At 42.3% G+C, this 15589-nt stretch overlaps 1 protein-coding gene across 4 annotated transcripts in view; it reads right to left on the bottom strand.

The window, feature by feature from the left end:
• CDH5 (cadherin 5) overlaps positions 1–15589 on the bottom strand; it is a 243126-nt gene that overhangs the window by 157143 nt on the left and 70394 nt on the right. For all 4 annotated transcript variants that reach the window (XM_078670396.1, XM_078670395.1, XM_078670394.1 and 1 more), the window contains exon 2: positions 8436–8643. In XM_078670396.1, the coding sequence (XP_078526522.1) occupies positions 8436–8621 (186 nt within the window). In that variant the 5' untranslated portion in view covers positions 8622–8643. The remainder of the gene's footprint in view (positions 1–8435; positions 8644–15589) is intronic.

The raw sequence follows: 15589 nt of genomic DNA, 5'->3' as shown, positions 1-15589 counted from the left end.
GGCCTGCATGATGAACACATGAGGAGGAGAGGAATCCCCCCAGACAGATTTGTATATTACTGCATTTCTGTAAGCTGTTCGGGGACACACTGGAGGCACGGAAGAGACTGCCTTTACATCTCAAAGGACTGCTCTTTGATACAGTGATAGATCGCAAGGAGGGGGCTTGGACACATCTCATGAAGGGAGATGAGGCTGATAAGAGAATCATAAAGAGTAGGGATGGAGGTCTGGGATTAACCCCTTGCATACTTGTGACGGAACCGTTCCGTCACAAGCCTCGGGTGTGCTGTGCTTGTGACATAACGGTTCCGTCATGGCCCGCTCGTCTCGCCAGCGCGGCGCGAATTCCGCGCCTGCGCTGAGCGTTCTATTGGGCGGGCGGGGCCGTGATGGAACCGTTCCGTCACAAGCACAGCTCACCCGAGGCTCGTGACGGAGCGGTTCCCTCACGAGCACGGGAGCGCCGTGCGGCCGCCCCGCCCCATTAGCACTGCGGCGGAATAGCCGCAGCAGTGAAGGGGTTAATCCTTTGATGCACATATCTCTGTGACTGACATATAGGTGTAAACTCTGGTCACTCCTATGAATTATGAGGTGGACAATCAGCTTCAGAGTTGGCCTGCTGTGAAAAGCCTCTTTCCTGAAGGAAGATGTAAAGGAGAAGTGCCCACTTCAAAAGAAGCAGAACCCCAACATAAGAATTGAAAGACCCAGTACCTAAATTACATTTGGTGTTTTAGAAAGGGCTAAAAGAAGGGAATATTGAGTCCCCAAAGATTTCTCATCTGCTGAACAGCCAGACGTGAGAAGGGGAAGTTCTTTACAACTTCTGTCTGTGATCAGGACTGGGGGCAAAGGCCTGTTAGTCTCCATGCTGGGTGAGGGAGACATCACCCAGGACACCAAGATCACCTGCCATAGAGCATCATTGCCTGCCTGCTCGCTAAGACCAGTGTACCCTGTAAGGTAGAGGAGATCAATGGAGGGAGGGAAGTCCACTGAGGAGCCCTGCACAAGGATTCCCTGAGCGAGTGTGAGGCTATGCATCAATTGGGCCATTGCCCGTGTTCAATATCGGCTCTGTGACCCTCGTATACCAGTGGAGGACCATGTTGTTCTGAACCATATCAGAAGAGCTGGGCAGGAAGCACCAAGCCGTACCCTTGTGCTGTGGTGACCCTGCATGCCAGAAAGGGTCTCCAGTAAACTGAGTTTGGATCATGTGCGCAGGACCTGTGACTTGCGTGATCGGAGACCCTGTATGCCAAGAGCGGCCCCTGTAGTGAGTGCCATCACAGAAGGAGAGTCTGCACATTGGTGGTGAGTACTGTGGCATTCCTGCATGCCAGGAGAAACTGCCAGTACCACTTTGGCCTAGATTATGGGCCTTCACCCTGGACCAAAGAATATCTGCGCCTGATGAAGTCCCTGTGGTTTCACTAAGACATTGCACCCTCATTGGAGCTTTGATCAGCAGCCAGAGGATCACAACAGCACCGCTTCCCCGCTAGGGGGAAGAGCAACATTTGTGTCCACCGAGCGGGAGCAGGCCCACTCACTGCGCAACGGGAAGAGACTACACCACCAGGGGCAGCCTTATCCTTTGCAGCTGGCAAGACTTCACCATACAGGATCTGGATTTGGGAGCGCCAGAGGAGAGGGAGAGCACACTCTGCACCACTGAATACTGCCATGCCGCATGAGCAAGTAAGACAAAAAGTGGGTCCTTGGGCCCCAGGGGAGTTGCTGCTAATGGTGCTGCTGCACCACAGACACTTTTTACTAAGTACCAAAAATGTCATAAGGGAAAACTGTTAAGTACAGCTTAATAGTTTGCATTCCCTGATGTGGCCTGAGGAGGGTGGGACAGGATTCGCCTGACAACTACAAGAGCGACGGCATCAAGAGAGATTGTGTTATTACAATTGTATGTTGCATCTCATTGCATGTGTTGAATTAGGAATAAAAAACTTTTTTTCTTATAAAAGCAAGTATTTGGCTGGATGTTACTATTTTGTTCTTACTGTTTGCATTTTGATTTATGAGTCATGTTCACTGACCTGTATTTACAGGCCCGAGGGAGCCTTGACTGTTCGCCCACAGCTACCACTGAGAGTCCAGTGCAGAGAAGGTAGTTGGCTCATTTGAGCGTCTGCTACAATGCTTTGACGCCTTTCTGAAATCAGCATTACTGAAGGATCACAGCGGTGAACAGATCTGTGCGTTTTGTTTGAGTGCTACCCTAGGCTGTGTGTATCTCCTAGAAATGTGAGGGTTCCAGGACTAGTGGTCTGTGATGAGGGGTTGTTCTCTTGTTGGAATAACAACTTTTGTATTTTATTATTTGGATTGTTTTCAGCCATTCAAATTCGGAACCGCCTAACAAGTAACCCTGGGCGGAGTTTGCAGAGTGCAGCTACGCGTAGTTCCACGGAGTTGGAGGGAAACTCAGTGGAACTTCGTGTAGCTCCGCTCCACCACCTGCCTCCACCCTGCATAAATTAAAATAACGTACAACATAATATAAAAAGAATAAAAGTAACTTACCTTATTGCGTTGTCCCCGGGTTGTCCTCCTTGCGTACATCTTGAACAAACTGCGTATGCGCACGTGTGCATGCGCATTTCTCACAAAGATGCGCGCATGTGCAGTTTGTGCAAGATGTACCTGAGGAGGAGGAGGAGGGCAGCCCGGGGATGCCGCAATAAGGTAAGTTACTTTTATTCCTTTTAATTTAAATTAAATTATGTTGTAAGTTATTTTAATTTATGCGGGGTGGAGGCAGGGGCCCAATTTAGCGGTGGAGGGCTTGCTAACTCCATTCCGCTGCGGAGCCGGAGTTGTTTCCCTACTCCGTGTTCTTAGCGGATCACGGAGTAGGAAAATCTCCGCAGCCTCCGCTAGCGGAGCGGAGTTCTCCACCAGAGCCTACTTACAGGGATAAGTTCAGTGGTGGCTGGCATGGATCCGGGGATATTCGAGTGAAAAGAAAAATCCTCCTCACCAGGTCTCTCCTCCTCGTTCCTCCTGCCGGAACAGGAAGCACCCAGGCTCCCCGAGCAAATCACAATGCTGCAATGCAGTGTTGTGATTGGTTTGAGCACTGTGGTTTGGTGCTCAGATGGAGACTGGGGCGTTGGCATGTTTTCCACCCAGGCTGTAATGTAGCCTGTGTGGAGACATGCTAAGTGTTCATGAGACGGACGGCCAAACATTCATGCACACTTAGGGAGTGAAAACCACTCCTCCCCTGCTCTGTCAGCAGAGCAGCCCTGCCCCGCAAAGCTGTGGCAACAGTAAAAAATACAATGACAATAACTCGAAGTTATTATCATTCTATTTTTCCTTACACTGCTGAAAAGCAGTGGGGCGATGCTCCTCCACCTTAGGGGAGGAGCCGCGACTGGGTAAGTTCCTCTTTAAGAACTTTAATGGAAAATAAAGGACATACTGCCAAGAGATTACCTTAGTGAAAATAGAACTATACTAACTGAAAGATTTCAGCTTAGAAAATTATTCAGTATTTTACAGCAAAATAAAGTTAAATAAATTAACGATGCATGGACTTACATCTACCATAATGCAAGGTGGCCATACTGAAAACTGTGCGAAAAGTCATCTGCTGCCTTGTTTAAACATTCCCTGTAGCTGCCAGGTATCCCAGATCCATTTTATGCTAGCTGCTCCAGTTCAGCTTTTCTATTTGCATTCTGGAATTCGAAGGACTGGTTTTCAATGGATAATCAAGACTCCAAGTCCTAGAATGAAAAGAAAAAAACTGGACCATAGCAACTATTCACTCATGGAACTGGGAAACCAGTCATGGCTGACTACTATAAACTATGCTTATATCTTTGAATATTATGGTTTCCCAGGCCAGTGGCCTGCATTGAGGGGTTGTTCCATTTCTGAAATAGACTCATGGCTATTTTAACATTTAGTAGAACAGTGGGATGTTGAGCACTCTGGCTTGAAGTGGGCGGTAGAAGCCCTGAGCATCAACATTCCAATGTTTATCAAAGGCCTTACGCAGCTCAAGGGAATTTCAACCCCTTCGCGCTCCTTGAGGCATTTGTTTTACAAATTAGAGCATTCTTCTCTCTAGGGGCGGAATGGTCTAATAGCCTTAGAGCCCTCTGTGGTGGACTCTACAAGCCATTAAAGCTCTCTTGTGAAAGGCCCTCTTATTCGGCTCGGGCCTTTAAAGGCAGGTAGAGCCCACTACGGAGGGCTCTAAGGCTATATACTGCTCTGTAGCATTAAGGGTTGGCACCAACTAACAAGGTTAAATTCCTCCAATGAGCTTTAATGAAGCAAAAGGTAATGACGTCAGTTGATAACCTGAGTAAAAATTGTATTGTGCTAACTGTCAACTGTCATTAAAGGAGATTGCCTCTGAAAACTAAGTTCTGACAGCACCACAAATCATGTGATAGTGACTCATTCTTTTAGTGGCGTAATCTACAGTTACTGGGATCAATAACTTCTTTGTCCCAACGATTTCAGATTTCATATATAGGTTATAACAGAAAATAAATGTGAATAAATCTCTTCTATTTATTTTATGAATGTATTCTGTAAGGTGAGAGTGTTTAGTTATTATTAGTTAAACTTTTTTACTATCATTCTTCAAGGACTTGAACCGTGTATTAAGCAACAATTGTGTTTTCCCAGTAACTATAGAGTTGTTTTGAGGGGTTATCCAACAACCCTGTTTCAACAAACAGTTTTTCTATTGCATCACTTAAAGAGTGGCCCATGAATTATCTTTTGGCCCATATTTCCTATGTAGAATGTGCCATAGAATGGCCATCATGGTGATTTTTGTTTCAGATTTTTTTTCTGAAACAATATTGCAAATAGGTAGTTTTGAATGTCAGGTTTTGTCTTACAAGACAGAAATTTAGTTGTAGCTGTGATCTAGCTGTAGCCAACAGTTGTCTGAAGACTTTCCTAAATTTCATACACTTCATCAGATCCAATTAGTTCTGCAAATTCAAAGGGAACGAACTGTTAGCTGAACTTTAAGTACCCTCTACCCTGAGAATAGGTTCAACAGTGAGACCATGTAATTTTGCATATGCTCTGCACAATGCAAATGTGATGCCCATGTCTCTGTTCATTAGAGGTGGGCCACACAATATCTTGGTCAGCTAGTATCTGGCAACCAGATTCCTAGATAGTTACAAACGTGATGTATAACTAAATATTGTGTCACCCAGATTTTGAGGTTTTATTCTTCTGCGTTAAAAAAAATTATTATTTTTTGGTGTTATTACCCACCATATATTGACCATGTTATACTCCGCAAGCTCCTTCAATGCTCTCTGCAAGCCAATGCCAGTCCTATCCATAATAACAATATTATCTGCATATTGAAGCAATTGTATGTGTTGTGGTCCTAGTTTTGGAGGGAAATACCTTGCCTGTTGTTGGACTCTCTTGAGTTCAGTGGAGTAAAGACAGCAAGGGTGCTAGCACGCACCTTTGCATCAGGCTGCTATTTTGACACTCTAGTTCCATTACCAGCTTTTACTCTAACCTACGTCCCTGAGTAAAGGGGAGCAATGCCACTTAGCAGTGCAGACCTTTAAAGCATGCTTAAGTTAATTTGAAGTTCATTAATGATACATGAATGTTTGAACTGGCTTTATACTTCGAATTGAAGCCATTGAAGATCACTTTAAGAAGGGATGGTAAACTCCTTACAGCTGGTACTGACAACTAGACATGGGGAACATGAAGCGTAGCCTTTAGTGGGGCTAATGTTGACTTACGAGAACAGTTTGCAGTACATTTCCACAATCTATCTTACTTAGGGGGAGATTTTTTGTAAAATACACACAACGCAGCGCCCTAAGAGGATGTGCTGCATGACAGGGAGGGAGCAGGAGAGTGCCAGATCTTCAGAGAGATGGCTTTCTTCTCTCCTCTCCCTACCGCCGGTGTTGATTTCAGCTGTTGAGCACCACACACACAACTTAGCCCCATAGTGCTAGGGTGTGTGTCTGTAAATCTAGCAAAGGCTTTGTACAGGAAGAGACAAAGTACAAAATACCATGCCCAGACAAGTTTTTTACACTTCGTATGTGTGCTGCACAATGCAGAATCCATCCAAAGTCGGAAAAGAAGGGGGAAATAGAAACATTTCTCTTGTTAGCGCCTCCTTTGAAGTGGCGTTAACTTTTGGAACTAAACCCTGTCTACAAATGTTTAAGAACTGTGCGTCAAAAGGCATGAGTGATTGCATGGGAACGCCCATGTACTACCTATGTAACGTCCCCAGCGCTAAGTAAATCAAAGCAGTGCTTTGAGCTACAATTTTTAGGGTACTTTTCAGCGCAAAACAAGTTTTGCTCTAGAAAGTAAATTCCCCCAAAAACATTTTGTGCTGGTTAGCACCACTTTTGTGACACTAACCCAGTACAAAATGTTTGAAAATCTACCCCTTAGGATCAGTGCCTGAATTACAGACTTTAGATTTGGTTTTAGAATACTTGGTTTAATTTTCTTTAATACCTTCAGTTGATATTGGGCTCTCTTGACAGAGTTTTTATGTGGTTGTCAATAGGGAGTTCCTTGTCTAGAATGAAACCAAACGATTTTTCTTTTTTAACCACTAAAGGGGAAATTCCAGATGTCGTCATGGAAATAACACAGCATATCGAAGAGAAGTTCCATGGGATGCAGATAGTAATAAAAAAAACAGTCTTGTGGCTGTTGAGGCCGAGATTATGTTGTCATCCAGGAAATCACTTTATCGAAATGTTTTGTAAGGAAAGGCATATCTGCAGATTTTATTATAAGGCAGAAGTCAGTGTCATTAGATATCCAGTGGTACTTAGTTCCACCATCATTTGCGAAGCGCCAAATGGCTTCATGTATAGGTTGAGCCTAGGGGAGCAAGTTTTAAACCATATGGTACAACATGTGCTGAGTGTTCATCTCAATTTCCATTTTACAGATTTAGAAATATGACTAGAACCCTTTTAAAAGTGTGTTCTCAAATCCCGTCCTGTATCAACCCTCAAGATCGATAGTAACAAATAATGTAAATAAATATAATAGGATCTGGAGACCAATCTCTCCACTGTTTAGAATGTTGAGGACATCATCAGCTACCGGGAGGGTAGCAGTGTTAATGCTGCAGCCTTTTCCAAAGTCTTTCAATGGGTTGGAAAGATGACCACTAGATCTTGGATTTTTGTTCCATTGCAATATGTGGGTCTGTTTTGTGTATGCAGCAATTCCATCTCATGCAGCTAACAAGATTGTATAATTTTAAAGAAAGACCTTACTCCAAATGACTTCTTGGCACTATATAGCCAATATTTGTTGTCACCCAATCTAATATTACTCAATTCAGAAGCATCAGAAGAACAGAAGGCAGTATAACCCCATTAGGATTCGAATCTGTGACAAAGAGAGCAAACAGATGCCTGCCGTAAATGTATTAAGCCACAGAACCATCAGACCAAACAAATCTAAAATACAATCTATTGTATTTTCAATGGTTTTTTTAGGTGTTCTGTTGACTACCCACTGTTGTCAGCTCTATAACCTACTCTAGCCAGTGCTTTGAAGGTCACGGATTAATATCTACGTAAAATATGACAATAAATGAACTTTGGGCCGGCTTTAGTGCTGGTGGCGCCCAGTGCGACAATCACTTTTGACGCCACCACGACCCATGACCGCCTCCTCGGATTCTCTCCCGACCACCTGCAAAAGTGCCCATCATCTCTCCTCTCATAAGATATTGCTAAACACAGCGCCCCCCAGAGGTCACAGCGCGCCCAGTGAAGCCGCACCAGCCGCACTGCCCTAAAGTCGGCCCTGAATGAACTTATAAATTCATGAAGACATTAAATATACAGGAAGATTGGAAACTATATTTGTGTAGTGTACTGCCATATCTGATATCAAACGCTATCACAGAGAGACAAAACATCAATACCGACTGCACTTTGAAAAACTCAATAGACAAGAAATGCTTGACAGATCCTTGCTCTAATTGGTTAGATACTTGAATTCCCACAATAGGTCATAATTCTGCTTATATTAATGAACACTCGAAAAGTAGGCACAACATTTGCAAAGAAGATAAACTTTGCAACTTCTAAAAGTTGCCAAGTTTGGCACTTTCTCACAGCATTGCCTTTTGGTAAATATTTCTACAAAAATGTTTTGGATTCGAAAAACTTCTTTATGAAGGTCAATTATTCTGTAAAAAAGTAAGTTCTGATTTTTCAGCCACAAAACCTAATCTTTGCAGGATTTTTTGCTCACTCTAATTTGATAATTTGCCAAATTTTGAAAATATGGCAAAGTTTAATAACAATTTACCAAGATGACAAAAGCCAATGGTACAAATTCCCACATCCCTGGTAAAAATCATCTTCAGAGCATCTCCAATCCTTTGTAGACTTTACCTTCCCGATGAGATATGGCTCGTCCACGAAAGTAGCTTCATTGAAGTGCATCTGGTTCCATATCCATTCTCTCTTAGGGCGCTTGGCATGGGTGTCTGCTGAAGGATGATTCGGTCTCTCACCAGAAACTCCAGTTGAATAGCAATAAACCAGGCTCAGGGTCAGCAGGGGAACCCAGGTTCCCATTGTATTTCTTAGTTCACGCAGCCTAAATTAAAGAAGAAGAAGACTCAAGATTAGGAGAAGATGGACAATGTGTTCCAATACAACACACATGATCAAAAGGGAAGCAATACATAATTAGCAGTGCATGTGCTGTAAAGAAATTATCAATTAATATTAAAAGACAATGCATTATTGTAAATAAATAGTACATTATTTCTTTATAAAAGGCACCTTGTGATGCACCCAGTCACTTACTAAAAAGAAATTACATCAGAACTTAACTGTAATACGTTATTACAGTTAAGTTCTCACTTAAAATGCCTGCTGCCAGAGTCAGCAGCCAAGGGGAAAGGCAGGTGAGGTCATAGAGCATAATTGAGGCAGATGTTTGAAGAATAAAAATGAAACCTGGCTATTCTTTCTTGCGCTCTGTTTTTCTAGGTCTATAGTGACAAACAGAAAGGAGATATTTAGGGAACCATATTTATTTTTTGTACTCCTTAAGTAATTATAGAAAAGTTTGACTCTTTCTGCATTTTCCCACACATTCTAAGCAACTGTGCCTTTTTTCAAAAACTGAGATTCATTAAATTGATTCTGATATCGTTTTGCAATAAATAACTAACCAACTTTTTGATGTGCTTAATTTTGCGTTAGGGATTCTATTTTTATTCTTCATGTTTGCAAGCATGCTCTCTGTTTTATATGAAAAAGCTATGCTCCAATTTAAGTGGTTTGTGAGATAGGTGATTGTGTGACCATGTATTATAAGGAATAAAATACCCTCTGCCGTATCTGATAAGGATATTGCAAGTCACTTTGGAGTTCCTTAACCTTAATAAGGAACTCATCCGTTTACCTCTGGTCATGGAACTCCATGGTGATTTGCATTATCCTTAAAATCTACGGTAGTGAGTACTTTATTCCATATATAATCACATATTTTACTCTGCTTTAGGAACAATTTTCAGGTGGCAATGTTTCTCGAAATTTGTCATTTGTTTTAATTCCAGATCTACAGTTCAGGAATATGAGCACCTTCTGAAACTGTGAGAGAAAAAAGTGACGTTCTGAAAAGCAGGGCTGGTGCAAGAACAGCATCATCGCTTTACAAAATAAAAAACTTTTAGGAGACATCTGACACCCCTCTGCCTGTGCAGCATTGCCCCTACGGTAAGCTAAAAATTCTAATACGGATACATGTACATCAATTTGTCTAGTTATTGTGATCTTTATTTTTAGTATTATGTGTTATTGATCCTCAAAAATGTGTAGCACCTTTTAAACAATCAATTTGAGTTGCGGGATGTACACCTTTTAATCTAAAGTGTATCCATATTTACCATCATCCTACGTGAATGCGTGCTCACTGGAAAAATGCCTTGCCCAGGTGACACATCGTTGAACAACTGCATGATGTGGGGCGGTTTGACGCCCCATCTCCAGTCGCACTGCTTGATTGCGCGAATTCTGCGCCTGCTTATTTTTTGCAACCAATTAACTCTGTGTATTCCATGGAGGGAAAAGGAGGGTGAAGGTGAAAAAGTAGTTGGTTCGTTTTGAGATGAAAATGGCTTGTCAGTTTAATGGCATGTTATCGGTAGAACTGCTTTTGGATTGGTTTATGAGTTGAGATATATATAGAGTAGTAGTAAACACATGGAGATTGGGCCAAATGAACACTGCACTGTTAGGATTGATTAAGTAGGTAGTATAATAATAATGATTGATTGATCATGTAGTTGCATAACAGTAATAATGAACAACGAGATAATGGTAAATGTTTTATTGTCATTTATAGTTACCCCCGAAGAAGGGCTCTGGCAGCCTGAAATGCATTGGGTTTTTAATAAACACAGCCTTGGACGAATCGTGCATTAGTTTGTGTTTTTGTAAGAGGTCCGGAGGGGCACAACGCAACCTTGGAAAGCTTTGGAAATGGCATAACATTCCTACGTTTGGACTGAACAGGAACTAAGCAACAAAAGTGTGTTTAAAATGGAGTACATGGAATACACAGAGTTAAATGGTTGAAAAAAATAAGTAGGCGCAGAATTCGCACAATCAAGCAGTGCGACTGGAGATGGGGCGTCAAACCGCCCCACATCATGTAGCACCTTTTAACTTATATCTTTTATTATGTTTGACCCTATGTCTTAATGTTACCTTTCAAGCTTTAGGAGCTCATGGAAATTAGATCAGTGTTCATACATCGTCATCTCTGTGCTGGGTAAAACATTAGCGACTTCTCCCCCCCGATTTCCCCATGCACCAAGGTCAGCTGATTGTATAGTCATATAGAACATTATTTATATTTAATTTCTTATCCCACACTTTTAGGGGGAGAATAGTGAAGAGATCTTCATTTTTGTGAAACATAAGGGAGTGTGGAAATTGTGTATACACACACTGTGGTTGATATCACCTTAATTTGCATAGCAACATTCCTTAAACAAGGGTTCATGATGAGAAAGTTTTATTTCTTGACATAGTACCAACAATATGCATATGATTTCAAATTGAGAAAGCAAAAAGCATCAAATCACAGATATGATACTAGACGATCAGTTACTCTATATACCAGTAACCCACAACCACCAAGAACTTCAGCAGCAGCATGGATATTATGGGAAATGTGTGGTAGAACAGCCATAATACAATTATATTTGAACAAATGTCTTAGAAGGGGGTTGGACTCAATAAAGATTTAGGATTAAAAATGTAAATAATTAAAATGTGTGCAAATTGAATGGATTTAGTTGTTATTTTGAATTTTAAAGGACAGTTTGGATTTTGTAAGAAATTGGGTTATTATAAGTGCAGGATATGAGGCCTGTGTAGGTAACAGACCCACAATTACCTTCTCACTCGAACCAAGAGCCCCACTGTAGCACTTGACTCTCGCAGGGTAACAAAGCAGAGCAGCCCAAGAACTATTCAGGGTAGGTGATGTGGGCTAGGTATCCCAATTTACTGGCACGCAAAAACAACACTCAATATTAATTGTCCAGTCAGAGCTGCTCCTTTACAAATGGAAAAAGTAAATGTATTGCACCCACACTACTGAATACTGAATGAACACTAAATTACAAATATGTACATCAGGCAGGAGGAAATACCTTTGGGGACTTTCTGAAATCAAATTTGCCCCATAGGGGGTCATGACCCCCAAAATCACAGTACCCCCTCCTCATATTGAATATCGCAGATATAGCAGGCCTAATGGCTTTGTCAAGGGGGCACTACTTCAGTAGAACATTAACACATATTAAAAGTCACCAACATACCAATGGAATCAGTAACTATGCTCAAATGCAACAATTACACCCCTGGTGCTCATGTCCTCCTGCTGGGGCACAGAGTCCAGAGATTCCCTCAACTGGTTCTCAGTGGGTGTAAAGGGACAAGTGTCACTGTCTCTGAAGAGACCCATCTAGTCCTGGCAGTCCTCTGCAGGCAGTCCTTAGTTCATCAGCAGCATCAGGTGGCTTGTACTTCCAGCTGTCCCTGATGTTGTCATCATTACCTTCTGGGTCCAGGGTCTTTCCTGTTTGCAGGGGATTTTTAAGTGGGGGAGGAAACTTCTAGACGCCAGGGACCCCTGTCTAATACTGGGATGCAACATCATTCCTCCACCACATCCCAACCCTCCTGCACACACCAAGTTTTTTATGTGGGAACTCATTTGAGGACCTCCGCTCCACCTCTAGCTGACATCCTTGCCTAAGACATTCCTGCCAAAACAATAATAGGGAACGCCTCCTCTGTTGGATTCAACGGTCTGGCCTTTCTCCTTGTTTTAGTGGACCTGGGCTGTCCCCAACCTAGGTGCAGGGTGGCAACTATTTACCAGATGTAGATTTCCTCCCTAACCCTCCCTTCTAATAAACTGAGTCAAGCACTGATAATTGCTCTTTTTGTTCAGGGAGGCCTTTGTTCCCTCATCTGGGGAGTTATTTACTTTGCCCCGCTGGAGGACAAAAGTACTGGAATCAGATTATGAGCTGAGCCAGAGAAATATGACGATTCTGGACAACCTGTAAGATGTACATGCAGGTTATTCAGACCAGCATATTCAAACTCTGCATGCATGTTTCACTTCAGTTTGACACCTCACTGTACAGTGTAGGTCCACGTGGAGCGAAACTGCACTTCAAGGTGGAAATCACCTATGTGTATAATACTGTGACACTACAGATAATCCAGTAAACCCCACTGACCTATCTATGAATTCCACCTGATAATTTAAGGCCTACCCCAGGTCAAAATCTATCATTGCAGAGTCCCCTCTGTGCCAGGCTATCTGTGTGCAATTACTGGGCTGTGCCTGATGTTAGCCTCACACGTGCAGCCTGCACACATGCATACACATGTGGGCACACCTGCTCATGTGTACCCAGCCCAGTGTCCCTTACCCTGACTATGATGCAGCAGCCTTATCGTAAAAGGTGGATACTGGTGGTAAACACTTGCAGTCTAGTTATAATATAAGTACAGTGAGCAAGACTCCCCCGCAATAAAAAAACGTGTGATCAAATGCAGATATTCGGGGTGGATTTAATGGGTGGAACCCATTTATCTACAGACCTAATGAAGGAAATATACAGGAAAGGTTTTAAGACAAGCTGTAAAAGATTCAACAAAAAAGGCTTTTCAAATTTCAAAATCACAGGGAAGGTGAACCACACTTCCACCTTCTTGAAAGTTTAGGCTATTTAAAAAGGCATGCCGGCATCCTTCGGCATCCTGCGTATGTTGAAAATATTCCTTCCTCTGTTGACTCTAGAGTCTAGGAAAATAGTGGTCCAGGTCTTGGTGACATCAAGACTGGACTAAGCAAACGTTGTATATGTAGGCCTTCCCTCTTACCTTGTACAGCGCTTACAGGTAATACAAAATGACGCAGCTAGGGTGATCCTCCAACCCAAACCCAGGTCTCCTATGCCCCCCCCCTTCTTAAATCACTGCATTGGCTGAGACTAAAGGAGAGGATCAAATTTAAAGCTCTTATTGTCTTTTTAAGTCTTTCAATGGGAAAGAAGCTGGCTTCCTTAGTAGTCGAGTCATCCGTTTCACCCCGGTCTGTTCTCTCAGATCTCCCACCCCGCTTGTACTCCTAATATGTCTGGCTCGGATGGGTGGCAGATACTTAGGTTTCTTGGAGGCCCAGGCCAGGAACAGGCTCCCGGTCGCCTTAGGCTCCATCTGAGATATTTCCGTTTTTAAGAAACATCTGAAAATGTGGCTCTTCAAAACTGAGCACTGCTTTTTCATAGTTTCCCCTGACTGCTTATCTGTCTGAGCGCCGGAACACTCTTTCTGAGTAGCCGTTTTATGCTATTATAAATGCGTTTCATTCATTCATTCCGAGAATTAATGAGGGAAAGATAACATCTTATTTTTATCTCTCACTTCATACTCCATTTTCTATTCCTAGGTGATATAAATAACAGATGTTACTATTGCCTAATGTAATGATACTTAATTTATGGAGGGCTGGGTCAGCTTTGCCTGGATTTGCATGCAGAAGAAAATATATTGTGGTGATTAGCATTCAGTTTACTGTGACATCCAGCCTGATTGATTATCATGTCTACCTGAGGACAACAGTAATACCAAACTTTGCATAAGTACATAAAATAAAAATGTATAAGAGAAATGGTTGAACTTGTTTATGGTGGAGATGTAACAAATGGGCGCTAGGGAAAACAGTTCTTCTAAAAACATCGAATTGCAAAACATAATATAATTTACTTGGCATTATGACCGAAGACCACGCACATTTGCGCTTTTCTATTTGCCTGAAAACACCAATATTGAATTTATCGTCAAATTACTGAAGACCTCTTTTTCTACACAAAAAAGAATATAAATAAATTAATAAACAATCAGCGGTATGAACTGTACTTGAACCTGTCTTTGATACATTCTATTCAGCCCTGAAGAAGTCCGGTCACGGACGAAACGCGTTGGTTATCTGGCTTTCTGCAATTTTAAGAAAACCAAATAAAGAACTGAATTGAAGTGAAGATTCTTCGTTTGCTGTTTCTTTGGGAAAACAAATTAAATACTTTGTATCTACTAAGGATTGCTATTATAAAACACTTTTTCGTAATTTGCAATAAGTAATTGAATTTTGAAGGGTGCAGACCAAATCTCAGGTGTAATTTTAATATTTGAAGCAGATGATCTCATAACTGGCATGGTGCGACGACCTCTCCTCGTCTATTGTCCAATCAAATTGTGGGGATACACACATTTGCAACATTGGGGGGTGGTACACTGCCCTGGAAAATGGTATAACTAAGGTAGGCTTAGCTAGTTAGATTGTCCGACTTGTCCGAATAGCTGACCTGTCACTGACCCAATGCACTCAATAGGGATCGAGAGCAGAGGTGCTGGTGGAGCACTCTGTCAGAAGATTCGGGAGCAGAGGTGCTGGCGGAGCACTCTGTCAGAAGATTCGATAACCCAATTGGGGTTAAGGAGGAGTATCGATAACCCAATCGGGGTTCTATGGGAGAAGATTGTGCTAACCCAATCGGTGTCCACCGTTAGCCGCAGTAAGGAGTGTGACGCAGGCGTTGCGCTTAGCTGAGGGTACCTGGTTTAGGCCGCATCTATCCTAATTTGGCTTTCACCCGACCTGATCTACACCTGTGCTGTCTACTGACACCTGAACCTTTCTTCTGGAGTCCTTTTTCATTCCCCAGCCCATGGCCAGGGTTGGTCTTCATACCATTCTAGGTAAATATACATCTGTGTAAGTTCATCATTGTATTGTTTCCTAATCTTACCCTCCCTATGTTCAAATTCTTAACTTCGGTTTGCAGCACATCTTTGCATATTATGCCTTAATCATTGTTTTCCTAATCGAACAAGCTCTCATTGAAATGATTTGGTCTTTGATGACAATTTAAATTTTACTTAAAGTGTTTAAATCTTTCCCGAGTCTGTGGGTATTTTATAAAGAAAATGTTATATACTGC

The sequence above is a fragment of the Lissotriton helveticus genome, chromosome 12 (genome assembly GCF_964261635.1).
Source record: "Lissotriton helveticus chromosome 12, aLisHel1.1, whole genome shotgun sequence".
NCBI lineage: Eukaryota > Metazoa > Chordata > Amphibia > Caudata > Salamandridae > Lissotriton > Lissotriton helveticus.
This window is presented reverse-complemented; position numbering and strand designations above follow the sequence as displayed.